General features: G+C 43.8%; 1 protein-coding gene across 4 annotated transcripts in view; it reads right to left on the bottom strand.

Annotated features, from left to right (window-relative positions):
- The window catches only part of LOC144106925 (uncharacterized), a 618,131-nt gene that overhangs the window by 171,063 nt on the left and 424,972 nt on the right, over positions 1-22,096 (bottom strand). For all 4 annotated transcript variants that reach the window (XM_077639887.1, XM_077639889.1, XM_077639886.1 and 1 more), the window contains 2 exons: positions 15,570-15,700; positions 7,731-8,017 (listed from right to left, as the gene is read on the bottom strand). In XM_077639887.1, coding sequence (XP_077496013.1) covers positions 7,731-8,017; positions 15,570-15,700 — 418 coding nt within the window. The remainder of the gene's footprint in view (positions 1-7,730; positions 8,018-15,569; positions 15,701-22,096) is intronic.

Here is a 22,096-nt window from a genome sequence, read left to right as displayed (position 1 = left end):
CATGAAAAAAAGAAATGTATATACAGGAGCGAAACTCAGTCGGGATGCCAACCGAATGACGTGTCCTATGTTTTAGCGTTTGTTTGTTCACGCCCACATTTGGGCACAAAGTGGATTTCTCTCGCTCTTTGACTGCAGCCGGTGAGCGTAAGTGTTCACTGCGAGATTTTCATTCATTTCAGGGCTTAGGCCAGGATTTATTAGGTTTTGGTATTAACTAATGTTTTCCTTACCCGTGATCACGTGGTACGCGAGTTTGCATGGGAAATCAATGTGTTGTTGTATTCAAAGTTGCTGCCAAAGTGTGGTAAGAGGGTCTCTGCGAAATAAAAGAGTTCACAATTTAACTACGCACCTTTTTTCCATGCCTGAATCTTATTTTTCGGATCTAGAGAAATCTAGGGAAGTTTGAGTGAAAATTTGGGGGAGAAGTGGCTTTCGAGGTTGGCAGCACTGCATGTTTGTGCCCACTCCCGCCTGCGTCAGTTGCACGTGCGGAGGCCTGTTTCCCGTCGATTGCAAATTTTCTTGGCCGCAAGACGGGGGAGACATGCCGGGGTGTTGCGTGTTCCGAGAGATTAAAAAAAAGGGCTCCTGTGAAGGTGACAAGTGGCAGCTGGCGAACACTTCACGCCTATGCAGTGTTTCGTTTCCTTGCTAGGTGTAATAGTTACGTGCACTGCTTTAAGGAGGGACGCGGGTCTTTGGGACCAAAAAAATTGCGAAAAAATCGACTTTTCAATTTGGTCATAGTTGGATAAGTCTCATCATTTTCCATCTTAATTTCAAGTCTCATGGCTGAATACCGCGCAGTTTACGAGAAATCGACTCGCAAAGATGCAATTTTGACAAAAGAGCTCGCGAAAATAGGTTAGAAAATGCCCGTTTTGCGTCGCGTGTCACATCAAAAGTGGCCGGCGCAGATAGGCGAATTTGAACTCGTTTGAAAGAGCAACGCCTAAGCTTTCTTTCCCGCCAGAACAAAAGGTCTACTGCGATTGGTCGCTAAAAAAAAAAACAAAATATAAAATGCGGCAATGCTATTGGCTGTTGGACGCCATGTGGCGAAATTGAAACGCTTCATTGGCCGGCGCCATTTTTTTTAAGGCTCCGCTCCGCGCTTGTCCTGCGACGCCATTTTGAAAAAAACCGCCATGGCTTGAAACCGTATCGGACATTCGCAGCGCGCATAAGTTTGGGGAAAAAACGTAAAAAAGGCCGCAGAAAGTAAGCGGAAGACACAAGTTCGTCGGCAGTGATGTCAACCAGCAGCAGCGGAGTGCCTGAGCGCCTGAGCGTGAACCGGCGGATGACGCGACCTTGGCAGCCGTTCCGGCGTTCGTTCCGAGCGCGGTGCATATCGCGGCTGCAGAGGATGACGGAGAGCCGGAGGATGGTTTTACTTAAAACTGATCGGAAGAGGGATAAGGGAATAACGAGGCACAGGAGTGCAATTCAGCGGTCGTGATAAGCGCTTGTTTACCAGCATCGGCGTCTGCCTTCGACACGGAGCAAATTGCGGGCTTGCGCGAGATTGGCAGCAGCGGGTCAGATTAGACACATTTCTGCCCAGCGCTGATCGTGAGGATTGCGAAGCACGCCGATGATAAAATCGCCAGTTTGGCAGCAATTTCCGCAACCTAGCGCAAGATAATGACGCTAGCGAACGAGCATGTAGACGCCAACCCTCCATTGCCTGCGGAGCTACCGATGTGCGTAGATTTGGTGGCGATCGACAGACTGCTTCACAATACAGTGTGCACCCTCGAAATCATTTTTGCAGCTTGCTAAGCGGCGGCAACGGCAAAAATGTGATTCAGACTATTGACTATGCGCCTTCTAAGCTGTTTTAAGAAATTAAGCACTGAAATGTGCTTACACAGCTTCAAAATGTTTGAATTCGTTTTTTGCGTTTTTCTCAGTTTCATTTTCTGCACCACCCTACACACTGCTGACAAGCTTTTCCCGGCTTTGGTTCGCGCGATTTTAACCATTCGTTTTATTTGAAAGCTGAATAATTGGACCTTGCAATAAAACCATTAACAGCACTCTTAATAAACTGTGAAAATATTAAACGGCATAAATAAAAATCAATTTTTTCCTTGCCACTTTTATGTGAACTTCAAAACATTGTAACTTTGGTTACAGAAGAGCTAGAACACCGAAAGTACCCTTATTGCAAGCATTAATAACAGTAGAATCCACTGGAATAAAAATTATTTGAATCTGAGTAGCCAATTTTTTCAAAAAGTTGTCAGAATAATTTTACCGAAATTCTTGAATTAATAACAAACGACATAATATACACAAAAATGGACACCATATTTGAAATAAGCACACTAAAATACATAATAGCCGAAGTTTTCATTATGCTAAGTTCAATATTAAAAAATTTTTCTCTAAGACCCTCATCCCCCCTTAATGAATACTCAGCGTGTGCGTTAAAAACGGCGTTAAGAGTTTTTGCATGCATTTCTGTTTCACGCAAGACACTGCGTACGATCGTTTATGCCAACATATACCACGGAATCGTGCATTGTGTTGAAAATGCTTAGCCAACGTACACTCCAGGACGCGCAGTTGCGGCCATGAATTGCATATTTAGTGTTAAGAGACTAAGTTGCAAGGAATAAGGGACTTTGATCTGAACAGAACACATGAAATACATGCGTGGGCTGCAGTGGCACCTGGACGTTTACGCTCTAGCTGTCTGCCGCTCATAACCAGTTTGCCTAAAGCTGCAAATGTCTCGTGACTGATTTAAAATGGACATGAAAGTGAACCCATCAGGGATTGTTATGCCATAGCTTTTATCCGACATTCTGAACAAAATAAGTAAAGGCTGTGCAGCAAATTACTAAAGTTTAATCATAACCGGTCTTGACACGCGCTTTTGCTCTCTCTTTACGGCCTGAGCAGGCGCCAAGGGTACAATGCATTTTTTTCTGCGCTACTCCACCGCTGATCTCCGCGAGAGGGCGCAGCGAGCCAATCCTTGTTGCGGGGGCGCCGGAGCCAGTTTTGAGCACCAAGTCGCCGTGCGCGCGGGCCCATTTTTTCACGTGCTGATTTTGTAGCTGTGCTTAAACGTGTGAACGAAAGGCTTGCCACATGAAGTCATCAATGCACCTGCCTCATGCTTCGCTTGCCATGCTGACAAGGTCACCTTCCCCAGTAAGTTTCTGCCTCAGACTTCTCATGGATACTCGGGTCACAAACTTGTGAAGTGAAGCTTCGCTTATCTATAGTGTGGCTATGGTGTACTGTTGTGTGCCGTTTTGCCAGTCGCGGTCTGGAAAGACTCCCGGTGTGTCGTTTCACCAGTTTCCAGTTGACCAGGAACTGTGCACCAAATGGCAAAAAAACATTTCTCGGGAAAATCTCATCATAAATGACAAATCACCCTTGACTACAGTAAGCAGCAAGCATTTCTTGGCGAGTGACTACGTAAGTGATTCTAAAATAAGAAAACTGGTTCCCAGTGTGGTTCCAACCGTACTTGAAGGGTATCCATCTTACCTAGCACCCAGTGCGAAGAAAGCACGCAGGACCCTAAAGGTCAGAGACACTGCTCCTTTTAGGAAGGCAGCAAACCGAAAGGTAGAGCCGGAATATTGCGAGCATGCATTGTTAAACTCGTCGGAAGGTGAACCCAAGCAGATGGCTACTATATGCACGCAAACAACAAACAACGATGCGCAGCGAGCTAGCCTATACCTTTTAATGACAGCGAGGCTTCGTTCACGGGTAGCGTACTATCACTCGAAGGTCTCAAAAGCACAGCAGCAACTAGAGGCAGAAAGGAAGGTGGTATCCACACATCGCGACAAGCGCTACTCATCTCTTAAAAATATTGCTTCAGACGCTGAAAAAGGGGAGAAAAAAGCTGTCTTCCTGTTTCACCAAATCATCGACGGATATCAGAAGAAATTCCAGTCTTATCCCGAAGAAGTCATCATAGAGTGCGTCACATCGCGATTTCTTTCCCCGAAAGATTATGATCACGCCCGTACTACTCTGTTGACACTGCCACATAAGTGCACACTGCAGCGCTACGTTGGCCCAGCTCACCTTCTTCTGAAATGAGTAATGCTATGAAAGGAAGGTTAATTCAGGAGGCTTCCCTTCTCAGCCACAAACAGCACATGGCTTCATTAATAATCGATGAAGCAACAATAAAGCCAAAGCGCATATATCGGAAGTCCGACGTGGTCTTTGGGATCAGAGACAAGCCAGGAAACGGTGCGCCACGTACCAAGAACGAAACGCTTGCTAACCGAGTGCTATGTTTCATGCTCCACGAACTGGTCAGCTCGTACAAGATACCATGTTCATATTGCTTTACAAAGCAACTCAGCGGGAGAGACTTGTATGTGTGGACGAAGGACGTCATCTCTGCAACTGAGGAATGCGGCTTTGTAGTCATTCGTATCGTTATGGATAACTACTCAGCCAACAGAACAATGTTTAAGCACCTGAGGAACGGTTCGTTGTCGACTATAGTGAAGCATCCTCAGGATAATAAAAGAGTAATGTTTTTAAGCTTCGGTCCTTGCTACATTTTCAAGAATGTCTGCAGCCAATTTTTGGAACGGGAGCTCACAGACGGCATTGGCGTCATCAGCGGAGCATTTGTTTAGAAACTGTACGAGCACCAGAAGGAAATGACGGTAAAGTTGGCCAGAAATCTGACACAAAAGCATGTGTATCCATCGAACCTTGAGAAAATGAACATGCTAAGCGCCGTGCAGGTGTTTTCGCCCCAAGTCACCGCGGCTCTGGAGCACCTCCAGCAGAACTGGCGAGTCAGCTCCATTCTCTTTGCTTTCAAGGATGCAACATCTGCGATCAAGTTCATGAACGTGATAAAGAAATGGTTTTACTTCATGACACAACTTACAAGGGAAGTGAATGCAAAACGCCCATCTCCAAGGAAGATGATGGCCGACTACTGTGGCTGCAAACTGAGTTTTGCAGCCACGTGAAGAATATTCAAGACTGTTCCGTCGCCACTGGCGTTGGGAACTTCACAGAGGAAACGTACAGTGCCCTACTTTTCACCACGAAATCCACAGTAGAGGTAACTCAATTTCTACTGAGAAGACGAGTCAACTACGTTCTTACTAGAAAGTTCAACAGTGATCCTATCAAGGCATTGTTTGGAAAATTGCGCTTTATGTGCGGAGGTAACGACGCGCTGGACGCAAGAGCCGTTACAGCAGCTCTGGATCACATTGTAAAGAAAAGGATCTTCCACAATCAGGTATCCTTGAAACCTTGCAACTAATCATTGAGCCACATCTTGAAGGTTCTCCCCTCCTATGCTGCCTGGAAGGTGTTGACAGGAGCCACGCCAAATGCTTAGCACATCTGATCCCTGAAAAGTTTATCCAAATTCTTCTCGTCAATTACACAAAGAAATTGACAAACCAAAATGATAAGCCGTCTGGGTTTATCCACAAGCCAATACGAAAGCATTTCAGGCTCTAAACGACATCACTTGGAACTGTCGGTAGCACGACAACGTTGTATAATTCATTACAAGCAGTTCTTGTTACTGCTCTAGGTTCTTTCAAGTATGTGAAACGTTGTCAGAGTTTGAAAGAGCAAATGATCTGTCTGATCTATTGTGTTTCGTGCAGTGCAAACAGATTGAACAGATGCGTTTGAACGCATTGGAGCAGCAAATGCTATTATTGTCAGAATACATTTTGAAGCCGGCCTTTGAGATGAAAATAAATGTTTCCTAACCCTGGTTGTTACTGATATGCCTATAACGATGGCTGCACAAGACATGGTTGCCAAGTTCTTGTTCAATGCTGGGAGCAGCCGTTCAGTAACATGTGCAAGGTGTCAGAACCAGCGAGCGCCGAGGCTGCCTCCAGCGAACATTTCAGTGGCTCCCTTCGAGCGGAAAGGGTTGGCTCACAGCGCCCCCAGAGAGATGTGGCGGTAGGTCGCAACTGTCCCTCTTGTACAGGCCGTAAGAGAGAGCGCGTGCTCCCCTCAAGACCAGCCGTGGTTTAATATTCCATTGGTTCAGCACCAATATAATGGCATCCAAATATTTTGAACTGCTGATTTTTACTTCCTGTGTGGCGATTAGTAGTTCTAATATTAGACCAGTGATTTTTTTATACAACATTTGCAAAATTCCGAAAGCCAAACTTCCTGTACAGCAAAGGCGCTTCACCATGGAGGCCCGGCCCAGAAGTTGGGCGCAGCTCTGTATTCTAATATTTTTAAGCCTCATACCACTTTGCTCATGAAACTAGAACATGCACGTGCTGCCCTAGAGTTCGATAAAAAAAGGGAGCTAAAGCTCGAGCCAAAGCTTTCTGAGCACATGTTTCCTCAGGACATTTCACAAAGATGAAAGTGGGACTTGCAGTGTAGTTTTTCAGAGAGACCCCCGCTGCAATCCAGCACTTGGTGAAAGAAAAAACACTGAAGCAGGAAGCCGAAACCACAGCATGGTTTTTAGAACTTCTATCAAGTGGTATACTCTGATACATCCGGAGCGGCGACAACCTACATACCCCGGTGCGGAAGCAATGAGTATGCTAAAGTCGTACGAGGAACTTTTCAATAGGATCACGGAATGGATCAAAAGCTTTCTTACTGTACAATCTCCTTTACAGGCTGTTGTAACGTACCTGACTAAAATGGTAAAGTTCAACGTTCAGAAGCTTCTTATCTCCACCTATGCCCGGATGAGGTTACGCATTGACCTGTGTCAGCTTAAAAAAAAGAAAAAGAAGTTAACGGCCGCAGAAGCAAAACATGTTCTGGAGTCAATTTAAAGTGAAAACATAATTTTGATAGTGTGCATAAAGCTTATGTGTACTTTATATAACTTTTTTCTAGAAGGATTTCCATATTTTTTGCATATTGTTGTAATAAATTGATGGAGTGGTGTCACAAAGCTTTTTTATCACTAGTACAATGCTTTTTGTGCATTCTTACCGTGATTTCCACATAAGTGGCATGCTGTAATGAAAAAAATAAAAGTCAGTTGTTTACCATTGTTTACCATTGTTTTTGTTTACCACTGCTCCACTGTGCAAGTTAATAATAAATAAACATGAACACAATATTCTGATTATTAATGCGAGAGCATCGTCGTCTTGCAAAAACCACCAGGTTTCTCAGTTACGAAATTCCCTGATTGGCCGAGAGGGTCGTGATGTCATCAGTACTACCAAATTTGAGAATCTGAGGACTGAAACACTTAAGTGCCTTCTATTGGATTATGATATGGGATTGTACTAACGAGATGCACACTTTCACCTTTACACACCGTCATACATTTTCTTTTGGAATATTTGGGGGTGGGCCAGCTTCCAAATGCTATTGCATTTTCGGCGGTTAAGAACGCACCAACTTTTTTCACTTCATTCACAATGATGTTAATAATAATGATAAATAATGGTAATTAATAATAAATAACATACAGTAACAACGATGATAAAACCAATATTTTATTTTAATTGTTTCAATCTTAATCATGCGTTATAGTATATTATGTAACAATGGTTTACATGGCGACACTTAGGTCAATAGCAGGGGCGCTGCAACATAAGTCCGTCGTCAATCAGGTTGAGCAGGGGCTGGCTCTGAGCAAAGGCAGTGGAGCTGGGGGCATGCCCATCTTCTTCACAATTAATATAATTACCCTTCATTACTGCACACACTACATCGTACTGTTTTTCCAGGGGAGGGGCACTCACCCATGGGGTCGGAGCAGTCCGAGTTGCTGGCGTGGTCCTCGTCCTCCTCTGGGATCACCTCGAGCTCAGTCTCCTCCGGGTAGTACGCATAGTGGTGCCGGGAGTCGTAGCTGCCTCCACCCCCGTGCTGCTGCATCTCCTCCTCATCCTCCTCGTACCGCAGGTGGTAGTCACCCTCATCGTCATCTGACGCGTCACTGGAGGCCTCACGCACCAGCGGCTGGGGGCTGCTGCCGGCCAGTGTCGAGTCCTCCGAGTGGTAGTCATCTGCCGCCATGAACGTGTTTCTGTAAATGGCCATTTGTTTTTATACAATTGTTGTACCCGCTTGTATGTCTGATTTTTCATGCTGTTCCATCACTGAAATCAATCGGGGAGTACCCTAAAGAAAACTGTTTTGTGAACTGCTGTGGCTTCGCATTGGAGGGAAATGCTCAAACAATGGGTGGTTTTCTCCATTACCATTTTCTGCATAGATACTCACCTACCAGAGCAGATTTCTTCACGACCATTTTATCTATTCTGACATTTTGTTTCATTCCTAGGACCATATTGCAGCTCAAGACATCCCTTTGTTTTTTTCAAGTGTAAGAGCTTTAAATTTATGCTATAAATTTCTTTTCACTCTAGGTTGTCAAAAAACACTGCACCGCAAAAATTCGAAACCAAAATTTGTGCTTTGCACAAAAAAATTCAAAGAATATCTTCACTTGTAGCACATCAGTAGGAATGCAATGAATGCTGAATTAGCCTCCTGCCACATTTTCTTATCTCTGCAGTGTTTTCACAAAATTCAGAAGAAATATATACATTAGAAAACAATTTTCTGGAGCTATAAGAGCAAAATTTTGTAAGCATAGCCGTAAACTTAATTTTAAAATGCTAAAAAAAATTCACACTTTGGTTTTTGGTTTATGGGGTTTAACATCCCAAAGAGACTCAGGCTATGAGGGGCACTGCAATGGAGGGCTCTGGATGATTTTGACCCCCTTGGGTTCTTTTAGCATCCACTGTCAACGCACAGTACACGGGCTCATCATTGCTGACAGTGCAACAAGAACGGGACACGAGATGAAAGACTAACACAAGCAAGGGGCACCCATTTCAGCTGGAAAAGCGCTTTCCATCTGTATTTCCCGCTGGAAGTTAAAGATTTTTCAGCTGGAAGCAAGAACTGCTCTAGTTGGACATGGTTTCTGGTTCAATAATCCAGCTGGAAATGTAAGCTTCTTTTTTTTTTTTTTTTTTCCTGAGAGGAAGTTTGTCCTCAGCGTCCCTTTAAACCAGTTCAAATGTGAAATTAGGCCCCATACTTTGTTCGAAATGATGCGCATTCTAGTTTTGTTTCTTTTCTCGCACAGTAAATGAACGCTATTCGTCAGCACTCCGTTCAAACTCTCGAACTCGTAGTGCAACTTCTCTTCAGGCTCATTTCCAGTCGACAATGGAGGCTATGTATTGCTCGCATGGCTTTCTTTTGTAACACTGTCAGTTTAGTCAGGTTTTTTGCTGATGTATTTCCCATACTGACGCACAGTAATTAAGGTGAGAACAGAAAAGAGAGGTGTATACGAGTTTTTTTATGGCAACAGGAAGTGTATGCCAGTGTCTGTTCAGCATGCCGGCTGTTTCTCTGAGTTTTGCACACATAGAATTTTATCTGTTCATTCCATGACATGTTGTCTGAAAAAATACTACTAACATTTTAACATGTTTTTCGACTGCGATTGTGTAGAAAGCTAACCTAATGTTCTTGGGCAATTTTTCTAAAGAGCCTGCTGCCCGGAAGAGGACACATTTGTTTTTGATTAATTTAGTACTAGGTCATTGTTTGCAGACCAATCCTGAAGGCTGTAACCCATAGAGCTTGCCCGTCTTAAAATACTTTCCAGATCTTTTTCTTCCGCATATACAGTACAGTCGCCTGCGTAAATAATGAACTTGCAATCGTTACTACTTGTCACTTATCATTTATATAAAAAAAAAAGGACCGGACCAAGAATACTGCCTTGTGGCACACCAGATTTTACCGGAAATATGACTGCATCTGCTTAAACAGTACCTAATTAATTTTATTGACATTTTACGAAAACCATAGGATTCTAGTTTATAAAGAAGTTGTTTGTGCTTAACACAGTCAAAAGCCTTGCTGAAATCTAGATATATATTCCCAGTGTGAGGAGCATTTTTCAAAATTATCTAAGATCGTATCATTCTGCAAAAAGAGAGTAGTTTCAGTTGAACGATTTTCTTCTAAGCACGTATTGACAATCTGTAATCAGGTTATGTGTTTGTGAAAAATTGTCTATTCGGATGTTAACTATTTTTTCTAGAACTTTCAAAAATATGGCTAATATGGATATTAGGTGACAGTTCAGAAGGTTATTTTTATCACCTCCTTTGTGCATAACGACAACTTTTGCTATCAGCATCTGTTTTGGAAAAACGACAGTGGAAAGGGATTAATTGTAATGTGTCTTAAGTGAGGCGCAATTAAATAAATTATGTATTTGACTGGCCTAATTTCTATGTCATCTATGTCTTGGCAATGACTGTTTTTTAGGCTATTGAATATTGAGCAGACTTCTTCGATGGAAGTGGGCGCCAAGAATAGCGACTGTGGCACAACTGGCATGGTTGCAAGTACTGTACCCAAGTCGTCAACACTGTCCTCCATCTTAATAAAACAGTCATTAAATCTGTCTGCCAGTTTTACTCCATTTATTGTTTCACCATCTACAATCAGACTGCCTGTGTGTCTACTATCAGATTTTCTATTCAGCTCTTCGTTTAACCTTTGCCACATCATATCACTTCTTTTCATGTTGCTGCCGTTAAGAATAACAGTGATAAGTACCTTTTCATTTTTGCTTTCTGTTTTTTCATGTTTATTTGATTTCGGAGCGCCTTATAGTCCATCTATTCACTTGGGTCACGAGTTTTCAGAAAGGACTGACAAAGTTTATTTTTCCTTTTAATTTCTCTGATAAGGTATACAGAGATCCACGGTTTACGTGATTTCTTATGCTTCCAGTGTTTAAATTGGAAAGGACTAAAAATATATCGCCTTTAATATACCCAAGAACTCTTCATACACCTTATTTGTATCACTGGTGCTATGACTATGCCCTGGTTTGTTTCAAATATTTCCTTTCTGAACGTTTCTAGCATGTAATGCCGTTATATTAGACGATATGTAAGGTTTTCATTTGCTGCATGCAAAGGCATGATAAATTGTTTCACAAATAATAAAACAGGTAAATGGTCGCTAACGTCACAGCATAAGGTGCCGGACACTGTATCTTTGGCGGACAAATTTGAGACAAATGTGTGTCCAGTAATGATGATGTTGACGGGGTAATACATGTAGGCGAGGTGACCATATTACAGAAACCACTGGGCTCTAGTATGGACAAAAAGGTTGACGAAGGTGTCGAGTCTTCCAAACGATCTATGTTAATATCTGTGCCAATAATTTGCAAATGCAAAAAAACTGTCAATAAAGTCAATAAAACAGAGAGGCTCCCACGAGGAGGATGATAAACAACTGCGAATAGGTGATTGCATTTTTGGAAGCACAGGGCCTCATAACTACCGGCGATGGTACTATATTTGGCAACTTTTTTACAACCCAGAATTACTGCTTGAATTACGACACCACCTCCTCTGGTTTTTTGACGATTTAAGCAAATCTGTGGGGACTCGCCCCGCGGTCCCCTTTTCTTGGTTTTCCCGCGGTGCACCCCACAGCAACAGCTTCGCCTCGATGCGGGGCGCATCATGTGACTCTCCCTGGTTAACTTAACTAACAAGAGAGGGCGCTATTGTTGCAGAGCAAAAGACTGCGCGCATGCGGGACACAGCCCACAGCATCACTCTCTTTGGCTGGGATCATCGGCGTGAGCGGACATGTCACTCGTGGCTCCGCTCTTCGCCAGCGGGGCGAGGAAGTGGCGGGGAGACTTGCTCCCATATCTCGTCCCGTCCAGCTTCGGAGTATCCCTGGCCCTAGCGTGGGCGAGCATTCGCCCATGACCTTGCTAGTGAGCCAGACGATCTTGATTCCTTAGCATGTTTTGTTGCTAGGTGGCGTTATTGTTGTAGCAATAAATGCCTGTTTGTGTGAGCCAGTGTGTCGTTCTTTTGTTCCCTCAGAGCAAGACCCGCCGTGGTCGGCGTGCACTTGGTAGCGTATGCGATCGCATGGTGGGGTCTGGCGGCTTTGAACTGTGTCAGCCGCAGTTAAGTGGGGAGAACGTATTTATCTCCCCAATAAAAACCAACAGATCCTAGCCTGGCAATATAAGATATTCTGAGTCACTAGTGTACCATGTTTCTGTCAACATGATGACATTGAAGCTGAATTTGCACAATTGTATTAAAAAAATATAATCTCATTGCGGTTGAACAAAGCACGCGTTCAAGAGTAGCAAGCTTAAACATTTTTTTTTCCCAAAGGTTTTAACAACATTTTGAGGCATAACACAGTTTCCAGGCATGACACGCACACACGGGTACACACAACAGAAAGATACTATGAATTACTCTGTATGCGCTGAGCCAGTAGCACAGATCTTGTTTACGTCACCTTCTCTTACAGTTGGAATGATAGGTGAAGTTTCAGTCTGGTGCACATAATGTTTCTGTTCCTCACCCACACGAAGTTCCAGTCCTGCTCACACTTGCGTGCGATAGCTTTTTTCAAAAGCCACTTCATTTGAGGGCACAAGTGCTGATTGAGATATAGAGGCGATTCACCTTCCAGGCTAAGCGCAGAATTTGTCAGCCTTTTCTTGTGAGACTTTTCGAGAACTTTGTCTTGTTTTTCGCGGCACTAGAATTTAACTACTACAGTGAAAGCTCGTTAATTCGAACCTCGATAATTCGAATTTTCGGATAATTCGAACTACACTACTTGGTCCAGCCAAGCTCCATAGAGTTCTGTGTATAAAAAAGTCCGCTAATTCGAAAGCGAGTCGGCTCCGGTATGGATAATTTGAACTACGCACCGCCGCGTCAGGGCGGCTTGGCACACAGCACGTGGCCAAAAAAAAAAAAAAAAGAAGCACCTCCGTATAGTTAGAGGCTGTGCACGTCCTAAAATGGGGACAGAAGATGGAACCAGATAAAACCGTGGATGAGTGGGCAAAGCCTAAATGGCGTCATCAACGGTGCGGCAACCGGCGGCGCCGGAGGGTAGGGGTTGGCGGACGTGGTGGCAGCTGCCAACCCTCATTTCTGCGCAGCCTCCAAAACTCGAAACTAAATACTCGTTAATTCGAGCCCTGTTAATTCGAAAATACGAATAAGTACTGTCGTAGGGTCCCAGCCAACACCCATAAAAGGCTATGACTTTGGGCGGGTGCTACAAATTACATGCTAAAACTTTTTTTTTTCTTTGGGAGTGTCGTCCATCCTTCCACCTATCAGTCACCAATGGAAGCACGCGGACAGCCGTGATCATGACGCCGGCCTTTTGCATCGTCCGGCCAGTGCCTCCTCTATTTTTGGCCTGGCGGTCAGCCGCTGGCCGAAAGCGGCCAACGTGGGTTATCAGCGCGGACCAATCGGCGCGACAGCGTCCGACTTCCGCCCACTTCTACAACATGGCCGCGCCTGCCGAAGCACCCTCTCGCTTCACCACAACCTCGTCATTGCTGCTACACTGTGCCTCATGTTCCCGGCAAACAAAAGTCGCACGAAGCTTTCGCTTTGTCTGAAGATGCCCGCAGCACAAAATTTTAGCGATGAAACGTGCCAGATTTTCAGATTGCTTCTGGATTTTCAAAGCTGCTAGGCTTAGCCACTGCCACACGTGTCGGTTGACGTCATGAAGCGCGGAAGGTTCAAATAGGTTAATTTTTTTTTTGTTCAGAAAGGGGTCACAAAGAATAATTCGTCCGTTTTCTCGTCAGTGAACAAATAGTAGCTTAATTGTAAATGAACAGCTGTTCTTTTCAGAATTTTACTAAGCATATAGAATCACGCCGTTTCTAAATTCTGGCGGCAGCCGCCCGTTTTCCACCGCGCCTGTGGTGCTGCACGGCGGCGGTGCGTAGTGGTGCGTCAGCGTTCCGCCGCGCTGCTCGAAATCCGCAGCGCAAGTTCGCTCCATGTGGGTCACCCTTAAGGCGAATGTACTGAAAACGAGGCTTGCACAACCAAACAAGCACTGGCACTCTGCAAAGTTCGCTTCTCCCCCTTGCTAGAGCTAACGTCAAAAGGTAAACACACTGTGATGTTATCGGTGCGCAGCAGTTTGGCACACTGCAACAAATGCATTGTGGATGGTGACGGTGCGAAACGGAAGGAAGCATTAACGACTGACGCTTTTTTTTTTTTCAAATTCTTAGGCAAAAATCAGGGTTGGGTGGGTTCATTATGCGAGTGGGTTCGTTACGGGAGTAAATATGGTACATATACCGTAATGCAAATTGATCTTTTCAGTGTTTTCGAGGCCATTTGATAATTCGAACATCGGGTAATTCGAACTTTTTTTCCGGTCCCGTGAAGTTCAAATTAACGAGCTTTTACAGTATTATCTTCGTTTTGCTGTCATCTTTAGTTGGCTCCCCCGTGACACACGTCCACATTGCTAGACATTATGCTTTCTCCGATAGCGTCCCCGATGTTCTGAAGTTTGTCAGCAAGGTTCTCGTTCAGTGTTTGCGTGACATCCTTTATCTCAACATTTTGATTTCTGGAATATTTCTCTGAATTTACAACGGTAGTCTGACATTCATTCGTCTTTTTCAGTGCTAAGAATTTTATGTCAGTGTTTTATTTTCTTTTTTGAGGTCATTGTTCTCATCAAGAGTAGTTTTATGAAGTGAGTTTGCCTCATCAAAGCTTTTATTGCTGAAACTAATATTTATTTTAATTTCATCCAGTTCGGTACATAGGTTTCTTTTATCCGACCGAATGCTCCATTCGAGTGATTCTTTAATGGCTTTCCACTCAGACTTCATTTCCACCTTTGAAATCATTGAACAACTTGGACATTTCTTTAGCCATAACACCTGCAGTGTAATGCAGCTAAACCTGTAGTGTCATATTTGTTTCTTTACCTCCTGTCCTCGTCCTTTTGTGCAGCTTCTAACCTTCCTTGAAAATGAACCAACTAGCCTGCAAAAGCTTGATCAAGCGAGTGAGAACTCACTGACAACCGTCTGAATGTAACCAAACACTAAAAAAGGAAAGCCAGAGAGATTACCCAGAATCTCAACAGTGAAGAACCTTCATTCACTCACTCACTCAGTTGCAGACCTAAGCAAAGTAATGACTTTTGCAATTCTCACAGCCACGCTCTGCCATTAAAACACGTGAACAATGCAATGAAACTGACTGAACTTACAAAAACTATTGAAATCCTAGGCATGCTTCAACAAAAAACCAGACAGCAGTGTGCATTTGTGTATTTCGTGTACACTTGAAGAGCTCACTGCTCAAACCTGTTCAAATGACACCATTCAAAACTAAGCGGGAAACAGACAAAACATAGAAGAGTGCACAGACAAAGCGCTAACTGACTTTGTGAAAAACCTTCTGCTGGAGGAAAAAAGTATGTATGCCAAGAGATGTGAACAGCCACAATCTATGGGCACGCATATATATATATATATTTTTTTACTAAGGTGGAAGGCTTTTCATAAAGTAGATTAGGAACCAAGGCACTGAATTGTGCTAGTGGGATCATACATAAAAAAGGGTAGGGTGTTCCCTTCCTCTGCTCAGTTGTCGTTGTGCTCTTTTTTTCATCGAATGACCTTCAGCAAATCTTGAGTTCATGAACCTCCTCCTCCTCCCTGACAGCTGCAGTGGTTGCAAAAGGAGCCCCACCTGTGCACCACGAAGTCCTTTGGGTCAAAGTCGTTGTCAACGTGGTTCTCCCCCGGAGCAGCAAACGGTGTGGAGAGGACCTCCTGGGAGGAAGAACCATCCTCCATCATCGAAGAGAAGGCCGCTTCCACCTGCAACAGCACAGAGAAGCTCTAGCTAGAATCCCCATCTACATTTCAGCACCCTCACTGTAAACGTAGCATTCCAAGCAACAAAACCACATCCTCACGACTTCAATAATAATGCTTTATTACAATGAGGGAATTTTTGTGGACACTGTTTTGTCCTGTGGATGTCCTATTGTCCAGACTCGGTGCAAAAAGTAGTTAAATGCATTAAGCACATTAATAAGGTGCTTCAGCCCCATGACCCATGTGCTTCTCAGCGATGAAGTACTTTGTTGATACCACGCCATCGATGCATTCCTGTAAAATTTTTGTTTATGCAGCCGTGCCAACGAATTGCAGCTGCATGAAAGCAGTCCTCACAATCATTATCATCATCATCAGCCTGTCTACACCCACTGCTGGGCAAAGGCCTGTCCCATGTCTCCAATTAACCCTGTCCTTTGCCAGCTGCATCCACCCTTTGCCTGCAAGCTTCTTAATCTCATCCACCCACCTAACCTTCTGCCGCCCCCTGCTACGCTTACTTCGTCTTGGAATCCACTCCGTTACCCTAAAGGACCAGCGGTTGATTTGCCTTCGCATCACATGCCCTGCCGGGCTCATTTCTCCCTCTTAATTTCAACTAGGATGTCATTAACCCTCGTTTGTTCCCTCACCTACTCTGTCCACTTCCGGTCTCTTAATGTTACACCTATCATTTTTCTTTCCAAGGCTCGCTGTGTTGTCCTTAACTTAAGCTCAACTCTTCGTTAGCCTCCACGTTTCTGCCCAATAGGTGAGCACTGGTAAGATACAAGTGTTGTATACTTTTCTCTTGAGGGTTATTAGTAAATTGCCATTCATGATCTGAGAGAACCTGCCATATGCGCTCCACCACATTCTTATTTTTCTGGTTATTTCCCTCTCATGATCCGGATCACTACCCGCCCTAGGTATTCCTTTAATACTTGCAGCACCTCGCTACCAGCAGTACAGTGTTTAAACACTGAGCTAACAGGAAGTACATTGATGACATTTTGTGGAAAAACGTTTGCAGCAAACAAAAATTTTTCCTTTATTCCCGCATGCATTTCACTGAATCGCAGCTCTTCGTTACAGGGTGCCATCCAGCTTCAGTCGATTCATGTCTAGATTAAGCACGTCCTTTTAGCCGCAACATGATTGCGAAATGGCGATATGAACGCCAGGCTGTCGCTTCAAACCATAGCATACATTGTCTCTTCAATTACCGCACATGTGACAACATACGCTACAGACAAACTATCCGAGATGCCGAGACAAATAGCCAAACAGGTGCACAGACAAACTACCTGACAGCAGAGAAAAATACATACACCGTATATATGTGGGTGAGTGCCGTCTTTTTGTAGACTCCAAATACAGTGTTAGACCATCTGGGTCAATGCAGTACTTTCTTCACGCTATAGCTAAAAAACTGAACTGTAGAATTCTGCTTTTGGCTAAGGGCTGAAAACTACCAAAATCAAAAAAAAAAAATGTCAGGTTCGTACCCCCATATATACGATAACTCGCGCGTAGCCGCATGAAACGAAAGTAAACGCTCAGGAACATTACAGTTTAAAGAGCCTGTCACACTTTAATGTGACGAGTTTGGTGCACGTGTGAATCCTGACTGAGTTTTCGTGGCACTAGCAAACCGGCAATTTAATGCTCATACCAATGAACATTTATTTTGAGCCTGTAATGCAGCCAAACCAAAGCATGTGGTCTTATCAATACCTGAAAATGACCTAATGCTTATCTAGACGCTAAATCTTACATGAATGATGCCACGTCAAGAAGCCGCTTTGCTTCTACAGAGATGCACACTATGGCAGCGCGTCATCACTGCGTCATCTGCCATGTCACACTTTGCCGCAACACCTATAGGAGCTAGAACAACCGAATGGATCATGCACCCAGTAAAAAGCAGGAAATTTTTTATTGGTATGCCTTTCATCTGAAGTTTAAAAGCCTTTCATCTGAAGTTTAAAATTTTGAATTGTACCAAATTTGCTGCTAAGTACCACAGTGACAATTTTAAAAATTTTTCAGCGCTTTCAGTTTTTATGGAACTTGTGTTTTTGCTTTGTTTATGCTGTATAACATAGGTTTTGCAGAGTTAAAAAGTGGTAGGGTTTAACATAGCTAAACAAAGTCGACGTGCGAAAGCATGTGTTTAGCCTGGTTGGCTCATGGTTTTGCTTTAGCAGGGTTGTCGGCACGTCTGGCGACAATATTGGTTCGATAGTAGTATTAGTTGATGAAGACGACGATGCACAACGCACAGTGTGTGGCAGTTTAACACGAGGCGCGATCGGCTGCGGTGATAGCATGGTGCTGTCGTGCACAGGCTAGTGAAGCTGACCTGTTCGCGCCACCGCAGGTTTGAAACACAGTCACGAAAATAGTGTTTATTTACTTTATCTAGGCTCATAAGGTCAATTAAAAATCAGGCTTCTTTAATGAAATGGCTTTTGCAGCTTTAGTCGTGAAGTAGAATTTCCACTTTAAAAGTGGTGGGCTCAGTGAATTGAAATTTTTTTGCTACTTTATCTGTACTATAAAAATTATATTTACTGAAAAAACTGTGTTTTCCTTCTTTGTTCACAATACTGTGATAACATTTTATGCATTTTAATTGTTTACAAAAGAGTGTTTTACTAATGCATCGGAACAAGTTTTCCATTTTTCAGCGCTCGTTCGTCTTTGTTCTGCGTTCCTTCATCCGCATCTTCTTGCGCTCGTAAAACACCAATGTTTTGCACGTACAGTGAAAATCTCGTTATACCGAACGCCGCACTAACAAATTTTTTCCGATTTAAGAAAATTTCAAAAATTCCCCCCAAAGTGACTATTTACAATGCAAAAATATTCCACTCCTATGAATTTCAAAATACCGAACATTTCAGAATAACGTGTGTAATTTATTTGCTCCCCCGTAGACAGACACCTCGTTACTACGATGTTTTTTAAAATTCAGCTGAGAGCTGTAGCTACCATCATCTGTGTCTCGACCGGAAGTTGGATCCATCCACTAGACTTCCGCCATTTTTATTCTGTTCTGTTGTTTTCAAGCAAGGGCAGTGGCTTGGTGGCGCAGGCAAGGTCTTTTTGTCCAAACTCCATGAAGACGCGAAGTAAGTTCTGTGTGGTGCTGAGTTGAAGAGCGTGACTATGAGCTCCGTTGGTGCCCGTGTTAAAGACAAGCGACAACAGCTTTCGCTGAAGGAGGTAGAAATTCTCCATGAACTGGATGCTGGAAAAATGCAGCAGGTGAACTTGTGCAAAGAGCACGGCATTGCGCCGTCAACCATTGCTACCATTTTAAAAGAGAGAAAAAATCACCAAACTTCATCGACTGTCCCAGCTTGATCCCGCGAGAAAACGTTTGCAACTTGGCAATCCCGAAAATGTGGACGAAGCTGTTCTCACTTGATTCAAGAAGGTTAGGCTTAAAAACATTCTGGTGCCTGGCCCGATGCTGCGAGAAAAAGCACGTTCATTCGCCGCTGCCTTTGGTATCACCAGGTTTGAAGCAAGTTCCAGCTGGCTTTTTCGGTTTCAACAAAGGCCTGGAGTTACTTGGCAAGCTGTTTCCGGTGAGGAGGCAGCTGCGGACAAAGAAGGCGCAATCTCCTAGTGCAACGACCGCTTTCAGGAGATCGTCGCGGGTTACGCGGAGGAGGACATTTTCAATGCCGAAGAAACAGCCTGCTTTTACAAGCTTCTGCCCAACAAAACAATGAATTTTACGGGGGAAAAGTGCAGCCGCGGAAAGAAATCCCGTGTCTGGGTATCTGTCCTGTTTTGCTGCAGCACACTGGGAACAAAAAAACTGAAGCACCTAGTCATAGGGAAGTACGCCAGCCCTCGCTGCCTAAAGAATGTAGAGTCTTTGCCATGTGAGTACAGGGCTAATAAGTCAGCTTGGATGACACGAGAGTTGTTTTCCAGTCGGCTCGTCAAGCTAGACGACCAGATGAGGAGGGATGGAAAGAAAATACTCATCGTGGACAGTTGCTCTGCACACATCGTGAACGTGCACCTCACAAATGTGCGCCTGGAGTTCTTGCCCCCCAACAACACTGAACTGCTCCAACCCCTGGTCCAAGGAATTATATAAAGTGTAAAAGCAGAATTCTGAAAGTGGCTGGTGCAGCGACTGCTCATCAACATCCAGCTAAGGCGCGCGACTGCAGTTGACGTCCGCTAAGCCGTAGGAATGCTCACTGGAGCGTGGTGGAACGTGAAAGCATGTACCATTAAAAACTGCTGGTGGAAAGCAAGGCTTCTGAAATTGGCACGAACAGAAGACTGCGAAGTCAGAAACGTGCCGCCTCACTCGGAACAAAGCAACAACATACGGGATGACAGCAGTGCCTTGTGGGACGAAATTACCAAGAAAATGTCCGTAGACACGTCAGTAACATTCGCGGACTACGATGAGTGTGACAGCGAAGCCTTAATGTCAGCTGAGCTGATCGAAGAAAACATCGTCACCAGCGTGCGCGAGAACGATCAAGGGGATGAGGACAACCTGGACGATGACGCAGAATCGCCGCGTATGGACCATGTGGACGAAGCTATCTCAACTTCAGATGTTTTGGCGTCGATTGGCAAGATTAGCGCTTTCAACGCGCGCTGTGACGAAGTGCCTGAATTTGTCCATAAGAAAGTCGATGACGTTGAAACACTTGTCTTGGGAAGCATGTGCTGCAGTCGCCAAAAAAAAATTACTGATTTCTTTAAATAAAGACACAAGAACAAGTGCTGGTTGTGTTATTTGATGCATGCCTGACCCACGGGAGAACCCTTTCTAAAGGTATGAAATTCTCTTTGAGTGGCGTATTTATTACCTTCTGCTTCCCATTATTCAGTTACCACGATATTTCAGTATAACGAATGATTCGCGCGGGTTCTGCGAAGTTCGTTGCATCGAGATTTCACTGTACATGTTATTTTATTGCGCTCACTGCTTACTAAGAAAAAGGGCGGGCTAAATTCGGGAGAAACTGGACAGAGTAAAGAGCTTTCTTTGTTTACAGTTTCCAAGCATTTTACATGATAGTCAGTAATGCAGTTTTCACAAGTTCTGCTGCCATTTTTTGGCCCGATTTTAATTCTAGTGTCAGGTTTTGGAACAGTGTACTTGAACAAAGTGCACCTGCCATTATCTTAACTGTGAATTTGCTGTCTTCGTGCCACAGTAAGAAAAAGGCTGCTGCAAAAATGGCCACAGTTTTGTACAGCTTCATATCATTTACAATTTACCCGCTACGACTGCATTTATTTTTTTGCTATTGGGCCACAATATGCAAATACTGTACATTGCACATACCTACCAAATAAGTGCAGATTTTTTCAAATATGTATACCAACAAAGCATTTTAATAAATATAATGAGCGGTTAGTCCTTATTTATTTTGTGTGTTGTTTTACGTACTCTAATGCTATAAAAATTATACACAAACAGTAGACTGAGCTAAAATGCATATTTGACAATAGTGCTGGTACCAGAAAGAAAGGAATCTAGTCTGGAATTTTTTTCAGACCTGTGGAAAGCTGTGCTCAGTCATGTCTAAAAAAGCATGTGCTTCCTATGCACATGACTGTCTGCAGGTCATACAACATTTGATAATTTGTCATATATTAGCGTAAAACTTGTTTGTCCGTACATTCTTGTGTGCAAAAGATGAAATTTGATAGCAGCTGCATGCGATTACAATTATACAGTGCACGCAGCTGTTCAGTGAAAGTTATGTGCATGATAGAAAAATACCTCACTGTGCTCATGGATTTAAATTCAGACTGGTAAGCATTCGTCTGACACAAACTTTGGTGCATGATGAGCCTTGTATCACCAACTGTTATATGGACCTTTAAAAACTGGGCACCACACTGCTGGCTAGACTGATTTTTACACCTGGCACTACAAACTCCCCCCCCCCCCTCCCCCCCCCCCCCCCGCCTGCATCAGCTGCATGCAGCAGCATAGAGAACAATAAGACAAACACCCAGGAAGTGCTTCACAGCACCAGATGCAAGGAGCCGTCCAGCGAGTAATATCGGTTCTCAAGGATTGGAAAGGTATACAGGATCTTTGCACATTAAGTCTATGTAAATGGGACCATGCTGAAAATTGTTTTTCTGAACACAATTGTTGTAGAAGGAATTAGGTCGTGAGAAATGGTGATGATGAGGAATAAATAAGTTAGATCTGTTACCTGGGCTCGAGAATAATAAAGCTTTCTCACAGAACCCAACAGCGTGTTTATGTTTACAAACTACTGCAAGCAAGTGCAGTCGACCAGGTCAGCCCTGTGTCGGTGGCCTGTATGTTGGCCAGTTTTTGACCAGTGTCAATCTCCAAGGATGGGCCAAACTCGGCAGGCAACC

This window comes from Amblyomma americanum, chromosome 10, assembly GCF_052857255.1.
Source record: "Amblyomma americanum isolate KBUSLIRL-KWMA chromosome 10, ASM5285725v1, whole genome shotgun sequence".
NCBI lineage: Eukaryota > Metazoa > Arthropoda > Arachnida > Ixodida > Ixodidae > Amblyomma > Amblyomma americanum.
The sequence above is the reverse complement of the archived record's forward strand: the minus strand, read 5'-3'. Positions and strand labels throughout refer to the sequence as shown.